Here is a 10,272-nt window from a genome sequence, read left to right on the forward strand (position 1 = left end):
AGTGGTAGTATACCTTTACTATCTAGTGGTGGTATACCTTTACTACCTAGTGGTGGTATACCTTTACTACCTAGTGGTGGTATACCTTTACTACCTAGTGGTAGTATACCTTTACTACCTAGTGGTTGTATACCTTTACTACCTAGTGGTGGTATACCTTTACTACCTAGTGGTTGTATACCTTTACTACCTAGTGGTGGTATACCTTTACTACCTAGTGGTTGTATACCTTTACTACCTAGTGGTGGTATACCTTTACTACCTAGTGGTTGTATACCTTTACTACCTAGTGGTGGTATGCCTTTACTACCTAGTGGTTGTATACCTTTACTACCTAGTGGTGGTATACCTTTACTATCTAGTGGTAGTATAAAAATGTGGATTTTTAATATGAAATATACATAGAATAATTATTTTGTTTTACAGAATTTTTTTAAACTGGTGTCAAGAGTTTTAAAACCAAATCTGTTGACAAGGTATCACCTAATATTACAATTATTATTTTAATTATTAATATTTTTGATAAGGATACATATATGATATATAATATCAAAATAAATAAAATGATTACTACTATTATAAAGAAGACGGAAAACAATAAATCAAAAAAAAAAAATTACTCGATAAATAAATATAAAATATATATATATACATATATGTCAATAGCAAAAATAATATGAACACAAGTTGAGTGACAGCCCCGTCATACTGCATAAAGAAATGTGTACAGAAAAGAATACAGAAATAAATAAATACATACATTTAAAAATATATATAAAATAAATGTAAAAATAAATAAATATAAAATAAATACATTTAAAAAATAATAAAAATAAATACATTAATAAATACAAGGGAAAATTAAACAGAAGAGTTAATAAAAAAGAGAATTAATACAAAGAAATATCAATTTATGTCCCATTTTATCCCTTAATTAATGGCCACATTTATTTTTAAATATTTGTGCTACATTTAATGACATGTTTATTTATTTATCGAGCCATTTCGATTTTTGATCTTGGTAGGTTCCGTCCTCCATACGACTACTACTACTACTAATAATAATAATGATAAATACCTCAGTAATAATACAATACAGCTATACAAGACTTAAGTAACGCTAATTTGATCCAAACCGATGAATTTTCCAAATACTGCATATGTGCTATATTACTATATAATACTGTGTTTTCTTTAATCACATCCTGTAGCTCCAGATGTTAATGTTGTCATGTCTCTGGTCTCCAGAGCGCGTCACGTCATTGCCGTAAGCCCGTGATCAACGCTGGAGACGGCGTCGGGGAGCATCCGACCCAAGCGCTGCTGGACGTCTTCACCATCAGAGAGGAGCTTGGGACGGTCAACGGCATGACGGTGAGGGACATTATAGGGACTCAAATACTTCTAATACTTTGATTACTGTAGTTCACCTCTCTTATATCTCATGTGTTCATACGTGTTTCCTGTCAGATAACGATGGTCGGGGATCTGAAACACGGCCGTACGGTTCATTCTCTGGCCAAACTGCTGACCCAGTACCGCATCACTCTGCGCTACGTAGCTCCCAAGAAGCTCCACATGCCGGCGGAGATCATCAGCTACGTGGCCTCAAAGGGCATCAGACAGGTCGGCAACACCGTTTCATGTACTTTCATTCTAAATAATATGCTCTTGAATGTTCTGATCTGAGTTTTAGAACCGTAACATAGAAAGATTGTGTATTTTGATCTGTTTCAGGAGGAGTTCGAGAGTATCGAGGAAGCTCTACCGGAGACCGACGTCCTCTACATGACGAGGATCCAGAAGGAGAGGTTCTCCTCTGAGGAGGAGTACAAGGCTGTAAGTCACCTCCTGGTTCAGTTAGAACTAGACTAGAGTCAGCCCATTAGAATATTTCATCTCACGTTTGATCTGTTCTAAATGAACCTTAAAGGAGATTAGTCCAGTATTTAATCCTCTTATCAACATGGGAGTGGACAAATATGCTGCTTTATGTAAATGTATGTATATATTTATTATTGTAAATCAATGAACAACACAAATCAATGAGAGATATTGATCCAGAAACCCTCACAGGTACTGCATTTAGCATAAAACAATATGCTCCAATCAGAACATGGCAAACTGCAGCCCAACAGGCAACAACAGCTGTCAGTGTGTCAGTGTGCTGACTTGACTCTGACTTGATTATCAGGGTCAGAGTTAGGGGTTAGGGTTAGTGGGCGTGTCTGTAAAGGGTTAGGGGTCAGGGTTAGGGTTAGTGGGCGTGGGGTCAGGGTTAGGGGTCAGGGTTAGGGTTAGTGGGCGTGGGGTCAGGGTTGGGGGTTAGTTGGCGTGAGGTTAGGGTTAGGGTTAGTGGGCGTGGGGTCAGGGTTGGGGTTAGTGGGCGTGGGGTCAGGGTTAGGGGTTAGTGGGCGTGGGGTTAGGGTTAGGGTTAGTGGGCGTGGGGTTAGGGTTAGTGGGCGTGGGGTCAGGGTTAGGGTTAGTGGGCGTGGGGTCAGGGTTAGGGTTAGTGGGCATGGGGTCAGGGTTAGGGTTAGTGGGCATGGGGTTAGGGGTTAGTTGGCGTGGGGTTAGGGTTGGGGTTAGTGGGCATGGGGTCAGGGTTGGGGTTAGTGGGCGTGGTTAGGGTTAGTGGGCGTGGGGTCGGGGTTAGGGGTCAGGGTTAGGGATTAAGGTTAGTGGGTGTGGGGTCGGGGTTAGGGGTCAGGGTTAGGGGTTAAGGTTAGTGGGCGTGGGGTCAGGTTTAGGGATTAGGGTTAGTGGGTGTGTCTGTAAAGGGTCAGGGTTAGGGGTTAGGGTTAGGGTTAGTGGGCGTGTCTGTAAAGGGGAGACTCGTTTGAGTTTATGGTTAGGGGGTTAGGGATAGGGGGCGTGGGGTCGGGGTTAGGGGTCATGTTTAGGGGTTAGGGTTAGTGGGCGTGTCTGTAAAGGGGAGACTCGTTTGAGTTTAGGGTTAGGGGTTAGGGTTAGGGGGTTAGTTTAAACGTGTAGAACTGTTGGAGTGATTAGTTTGTTTTGTGAGGTGGGATATGAAAGGTTTTCTGAATGTGGAAGACTTCGTTGTGTCTGTATATATTAATATATATTATTATATATATTAATATATTTTGTTTCTCAGTGTTTCGGCCAGTTCATCCTCACTCCTCACATCATGACTGTGGCCAAGAAGAAGATGGTGGTGATGCATCCGCTGCCCAGAGTCAATGAAATCAGGTGAGGCCCAATCAGCACCATTATTATTATTATTATTATTATTATTATTATTAATAATATAACGCCGTGGTCAGTCAACGTCTCCAGATGATCTAGTGTTTGTCAGTTTGAGGATGATGATGGTTCCCAGCAGACCCAGTATAGTGTTTATCCTCCTCTGAGCACTAGAATGCAAAAAAAGGGTCAAAGATTTTCAAAGGTCATTCTTTTTCTTTGTTTTCCACTAAGACTTTATTATATCTGACAGTATCGAGGTAGACAGCAAAGAGAGAAGAGAGACGGGCTGTTTGTTGTAATTTAGTCTGATTACATTCAAAATGATGAGACTCCAAAAGTTCCTTCTTTTAGTCCCTGGAACCACTTTTACAGGAACTAAAAGGTTCCTCCATCCATACAGTAGTGTGGTAGATAGTGCAGTATTTACTCTGTTCTACTTCAGTAGTGTGGTAGATAGTGTAGTACTAACTGTTCTACTACAGTAGTGTGGTAGATAGTGTAGTATTTACTCTGTTCTACTACAGTAGTGTGGTAGATAGTGCAGTATTTACTCTGTTCTACTACAGTAGTGTGGTAGATAGTGTAGTACTAACTGTTCTACTACAGTAGTGTGGTAGATAGTGCAGTATTTACTCTGTTCTACTACAGTAGTGTGGTAGATAGTGTAGTATTTACTCTGTTCTACTACAGTAGTGTGGTAGATAGTGCAGTATTTACTCTGTTCTACTACAGTAGTGTGGTAGATAGTGTAGTACTAACTGTTCTACTACAGTAGTGTGGTAGATAGTGCAGTATTTACTCTGTTCTACTACAGTAGTGTGGTAGATAGTGCAGTATTTACTCTGTTCTACTTCAGTAGTGTGGTAGATAGTGCAGTATTTACTCTGTTCTACTACAGTAGTGTGGTAGATAGTGTAGTACTAACTGTTCTACTACAGTAGTGTGGTAGATAGTGTAGTACTAACTGTTCTACTACAGTAGTGTGGTAGATAGTGCAGTATTTACTCTGTTCTACTTCAGTAGTGTGGTAGATAGTGCAGTATTTACTCTGTTCTACTTCAGTAGTGTGGTAGATAGTGCAGTATTTACTCTGTTCTACTACAGTAGTGTGGTAGATAGTGTAGTACTAACTGTTCTACTACAGTAGTGTGGTAGATAGTGCAGTATTTACTCTGTTCTACTACAGTAGTGTGGTAGATAGTGTAGTATTTACTCTGTTCTACTACAGTAGTGTGGTAGATAGTGCAGTATTTACTCTGTTCTACTACAGTAGTGTGGTAGATAGTGTAGTACTAACTGTTCTACTACAGTAGTGTGGTAGATAGTGCAGTATTTACTCTGTTCTACTACAGTAGTGTGGTAGATAGTGTAGTACTAACTGTTCTACTACAGTAGTGTGGTAGATAGTGCAGTATTTACTCTGTTCTACTACAGTAGTGTGGTAGATAGTGCAGTATTTACTCTGTTCTACTACAGTAGTGTGGTAGATAGTGTAGTATTTACTCTGTTCTACTACAGTAGTGTGGTAGATAGTGTAGTACTAACTGTTCTACTACAGTAGTGTGGTAGATAGTGCAGTATTTACTCTGTTCTACTACAGTAGTGTGGTAGATAGTGCAGTATTTACTCTGTTCTACTACAGTAGTGTGGTAGATAGTGCAGTATTTACTCTGTTCTACTACAGTAGTGTGGTAGATAGTGCAGTATTTACTCTGTTCTACTACAGTAGTGTGGTAGATAGTGCAGTATTTACTCTGTTCTACTACAGTAGTGTGGTAGATAGTGCAGTACTGGAGTCTTGTTAATGTCTTGTAAAACGTCTCCTTCTGTGTTTGTGTCTCAGTGCCGAGGTGGACACCGACCCGAGGGCGGCGTACTTCCGTCAAGCAGAGAACGGGATGTACATCCGAATGGCGCTGCTGGCCACTGTGCTGAGCAGATAGATCCACGAGAAACACGTGTTAGACACGATACCGGCGTTCTGAGGACTTCCTGTTTCCAGTCTTTGTTAGTAGAGTTGAACAATAAGTCCGGCTGTTACATGATGCTGCTTTCCTTCACTTTGACACAAAATTACATCAACTGAAGTTTTTAAAGAACATTTTCCATAAAACTGAATGTTTACTAGAAATGATTTAGATGCTGTTTGTTCACGATGGTCAACAGACCGTTGGTGTTTGCATCATTGAGTCATCGTGAAGTGGATAAAAAGGGAGGTGGGCATTTAAATCATGACATTGGTGGTACTACGATGTGTGATATTAATGACATTGGTGGTAGCTGGGTAATAAATGAACTTAATGGGACCAGTTCAGGTATTAAAGGGAGGAAATGGTGTAAGGTACCGCTCTATTCTGACCAGAAGACATTTACTGTACGAATACTTAAACCTGTCGCTCTAACTGAAAATGGTAACGCACAAATAGTCTCCGAGCGGTTTTTGATGGTTTAGGGTTCATCTCTTTTGCTGCCGCAGTTTGGAAGTAAACTTTTATCCAAATAGTGATTAGTGTCGTTTAAGTGTTGGTGAATTCCTTTGTATTATGTGGAGAAATAAAAAATACAAAAATACAACTTTCTCTTTTGCAGATGACTTTAACACTCTGAGGCCCACAATAGAGCCAGTCTTTTTTAGGGGGTCCAGGGGGTCTTTAGGGGCCCAGGGGGTCTTTAGGGGGTCTTTAAGGGGTCTTTAGGAGGTCCAGGAGGTCTTTAGGGGGTCTTAAGGGGGTCCAGGGGGTCTTTAAGGGGTCCAGGGGTCTTTAGGGGGAGATAGTAGGTCAACAGTAGAAGTGGTGAACATCATCTGAAAGCTGGAACCTGGAGATTAATTTGAAATGCAGCTCAGCATTGAGGGTCACTGAGGGTCACTGAGGGTCATTGAGGGTCATTGCTGGTCGGTGTCTCATGGTCTCTCGTGTGTCTCCGCTGTTCAGACTCAGACTCCAACACAAACTCCAGTGAAGCACCAAAACCTCTTGGTTGTATCTAGTGAAGCTGTTAAACAGTGTTGGCCGCGGTCGGAGGACGCGGGGGAGACCGTAGCTTTGGTCTCCAGGACCGGAGTCTCTGCTGTACTCTGCTCCGACTCAACTTATGTTTAGTCATGTCATCTTGCTGAAGGTGCCAACCTGCACATGAAATCACTACCCGGGTCCACTACCAGCAATACGACAGACAGAATCAGAACCAGAACCAGAATGGTGTTTATTGCCAGGTGTAAGAGGTATACACTAGGAATTTTCTTTGGTTCTGTTGGTGCAAGTCGAACAGTATAATAATGGATAATAGATAGAACAGATAAAACGTTAGAATAAAATAAGAATAAAAATGTACAATTTACAAAATAAGCTATAAACAAAGATAAACATGATGTAACAGATGTGTGCCAACAATCAGGTATGAGAGAGAGAGAGACCCTAACCCCCAGGAAAGAGAAGTGTTTCCCAGAGCGAACAACCAAAAATTAATCTTTCAACTTTCCTTCACATCTGTTAAGAAGCAGAAGAATGGGACCAGATACTTGATGACAGGGTTAGGGTTAATCCATTCATTCCTAACCCTAGGGTTAAGGTTAATCCATTCATTCATAACCCTAGGGTTAGGGTTAATCCATTCATTCCTAACCCTAGGGTTAAGGTTAATCCATTCATTCCTAACCCTAGGGTTAAGGTTAATCCATTCATTCCTAACCCTAGGGTTAGGAATGAATGGATTCATTATTTAATAGAAGTAATGAATTAAGGTCAAACTGGATAATAAATATGTATAGTAATTGTGATGGAATTCTCTATTAATTCCTCTCTGCTTGGTCGGGTCAGAGTGACCCTAGCCCTTGGTCGGGTCAGAGTGACCCTAGCCCTTGGTCGGGTCAGAGTGTCCCTAGCCCTTGGTCGGGTCAGAGTGTCCCTAGCCCTTGGTCGGGTCAGAGTGACCCTAGCCCTTGGTCGGGTCAGAGTGTCCCTAGCCCTTGGTCGGGTCAGAGTGACCCTAGCCCTTGGTCGGGTCAGAGTGTCCCTAGCCCTTGGTCGGGTCAGAGTGACCCTAGCCCTTGGTCGGGTCAGAGTGACCCTAGCCCTTGGTCGGGTCAGAGTGACCCTAGCCCTTGGTCGGGTCAGAGTGTCCCTAGCCCTTGGTCGGGTCAGAGTGACCCTCTGTTGACATTATTGGGTTGGAGTCCTGTCTAGAGGAGCCGCCGTTATCTATACAGCTGTGTCTGTAGTGGGAACCATAGAGCCAGTCGCCGGGGCAACCAGGGTCAGAGATGCCAGAGGAAGGGAGTAAGTCTAAACATGATAAGGGTAAGACACTGAGCACCAGGGAGGAAGGGCAGAGCTGTGAGGCCTTCAGGCAGAGAGCACCTCAGTGGTGGAGACCTGACAATCGCTCCTTGATCAAGCTTCAATAAACCTTCTGTGTAAGACACCAACAGCTCCGGCCCTCTTCCTTCCTATAAATTAACTTGTGTATCGGAAATTCCATAACAGTAATTCAACTGGATTATATCCGTCCTATCCTGATTCTAAACCATTTTAAATAAAACTTAAATCTCCACTCTATGACGCAGAGACACGTTCACCTCACGTCCCTGACCTCTGACCTTCCTGATAGGCGAGTAGATGGTGGCGAGGTCGGTTCCTACCGACTGAACACACCAGGTGTTTTCTAATCCACAGAATGGAGTCAGCTAAATAGACTAAACTATTAATAAGCTGTTAACGGGATTACTGGACTATTTATAGGCTGAGTGGACTCAGAGTGGAGGGCTAACCCTAACCCTGCTGCAGAGGAAGCTCAACAGATACAAACACACAGCGATGCATCCATCATTCTATTGATCTATCTATTATTGATCCATCCATCTAAGACCTGCTCTATATATAAACGTCTCCACATAACTTCTGTTATGATTTGACGCTATATCAAAATAAATTGAATTGAATCTATTATCGATCATTCTATTCATCTATCTATGATCTATTATTGATCTATCTATCTATTATCGATCATTCTATTCATCTATCTATGATCTATTATTGATCTGAGCCTCACTGTTGTTCCTTCATCACCATGAACACACCCTCTAGTTTATTCTGACTCAGTCTCACTAACACAGGGTCCTGCTGACACTAATACTCACTAGAGCAGAGAGGATTAATCCGCCGCTGAAAATAGTCCCCAACCAAGTCACTATTTCCTCCTGTTTGTTTGATTAAAACTTACAGTGAGCAGCTGTTTTAGGAAATGACTGAGGCTCTTTTAAAACTATTTATATAAAACCTATAAAAACGATATTTGTGAACGGTTTTGAAAGATAAACATCTTCAGTTGGAACAAATGGGCTGAGTGTCACATGGACCAACACGTCGCTGGCTTCGCTCTCTTTTCAGGAAAATAGTAAAAAAATCACCAAACTTATCTTTGAAAGTAAATGCAGAACAAATGACCCGCTCACCTTTAACCCTGAACCGCTCACCTTTAACCCTGAACCGCTCACCTTGGACCCTGAACCGCTCACCTTTGAGCCTGAACCGCTCACCTTTGACCCTGAACCGCTCACCTTTAACCCTGAACCGCTCACCTTGGACCCTGAACCGCTCACCTTGGACCCTGAACCGCTCACCTTTAACCCTGAACCGCTCACCTTGGACCCTGAACTGCTCACCTTTAACCCTGAACCGCTCACCTTTAACCCTGAACCGCTCACCTTGGACCCTGACCCGCTCACCTTTGAGCCTGACCCGCTCACCTTTGACCCTGAACCGCTCACCTTGGACCCTGAACCGCTCACCTTGGACCCTGAACCGCTCACCTTTGACCCTGAACCGCTCACCTTTGACCCTGAACCGCTCACCTTTAACCCTGAACCGCTCACCTTTGAGCCTGAACCGCTCACCTTTAACCCTGAACCGCTCACCTTTAACCCTGAACCGCTCACCTTGGACCCTGAACCGCTCACCTTTGAGCCTGACCTGCTCACCTTTGACCCTGAACCGCTCACCTTTGAGCCTGACCTGCTCACCTTTGACCCTGAACCGCTCACCTTTGACCCTGAACCGCTCACCTTTGACCCTGAACCGCTCACCTTTGACCCTGAACCGCTCACCTTTAACTCTGAACCGCTCACCTTTGAGCCTGAACCGCTCACCTTGGACCCTGAACCGCTCACCTTTAACCCTGAACCGCTCACCTTGGACCCTGAACCGCTCACCTTTGACCCTGAACCGCTCACCTTTGACCCTGAACCGCTCACCTTTGACCCTGAACCGCTCACCTTTAACCCTGAACCGCTCACCTTTGAGCCTGAACAGCTCACCTTTAACCCTGAACCGCTCACCTTGGACCCTGAACCGCTCACCTTTAACCCTGAACCGCTCACCTTGGACCCTGAACCGCTCACCTTTGACCCTGAACCGCTCACCTTGGACCCTGAACCGCTCACCTTGGACCCTGAACTGCTCACCTTTGACCCTGAACCGCTCACCTTTAACCCTGAACCGCTCACCTTGGACCCTGAACCGCTCACCTTTAACCCTGAACAGCTCACCTTTAACCCTGAACCGCTCACCTTTAACACTGAACCGCTCACCTTGGACCCTGAACCGCTCACCTTTAACCCTGAACCGCTCACCTTTGAGCCTGAACCGCTCACCTTTAACCCTGAACCGCTCACCTTGGACCCTGAACCGCTCACCTTTGAGCCTGACCCGCTCACCTTTGACCCTGAACCGCTCACCTTGGACCCTGAACCGCTCACCTTTGAGCCTGACCCGCTCACCTTTGACCCTGAACCGCTCACCTTTGACCCTGACCCGCTCACCTTTGACCCTGAACCGCTCACCTTGGACCCTGAACCGCTCACCTTTGAGCCTGACCCGCTCACCTTTGACCCTGAACCGCTCACCTTTTAGCCTGACCCGCTCACCTTTAACCCTGAACCGCTCACCTTTAACCCTGAACCGCTCACCTTTGAGCCTGAACCGCTCACCTTTAACCCTGAACCGCTCACCTTTAACCCTGAACCGCTCACCTTTGAGCCTGACCCGCTCACCTTTGAGC

At 44.1% G+C, this 10,272-nt stretch overlaps 1 protein-coding gene across 1 annotated transcript in view; it reads left to right on the forward strand.

Moving 5' to 3' along the window:
- Positions 1 to 5,801, forward strand: part of cad (carbamoyl-phosphate synthetase 2, aspartate transcarbamylase, and dihydroorotase) — a 56,114-nt gene extending 50,313 nt beyond the window's left edge. The window contains 5 exon segments of the mRNA XM_037762933.1: positions 1,249 to 1,374; positions 1,471 to 1,626; positions 1,738 to 1,839; positions 3,122 to 3,216; positions 5,057 to 5,801. Coding sequence (XP_037618861.1) covers positions 1,249 to 1,374; positions 1,471 to 1,626; positions 1,738 to 1,839; positions 3,122 to 3,216; positions 5,057 to 5,156 — 579 coding nt within the window. The 3' untranslated portion in view covers positions 5,157 to 5,801.
- The last annotated feature ends 4,471 nt before the right edge of the window (positions 5,802 to 10,272 follow it).

Source organism: Sebastes umbrosus, unplaced genomic scaffold (genome assembly GCF_015220745.1).
Source record: "Sebastes umbrosus isolate fSebUmb1 unplaced genomic scaffold, fSebUmb1.pri scaffold_114_arrow_ctg1, whole genome shotgun sequence".
Lineage (NCBI taxonomy): Eukaryota > Metazoa > Chordata > Actinopteri > Perciformes > Sebastidae > Sebastes > Sebastes umbrosus.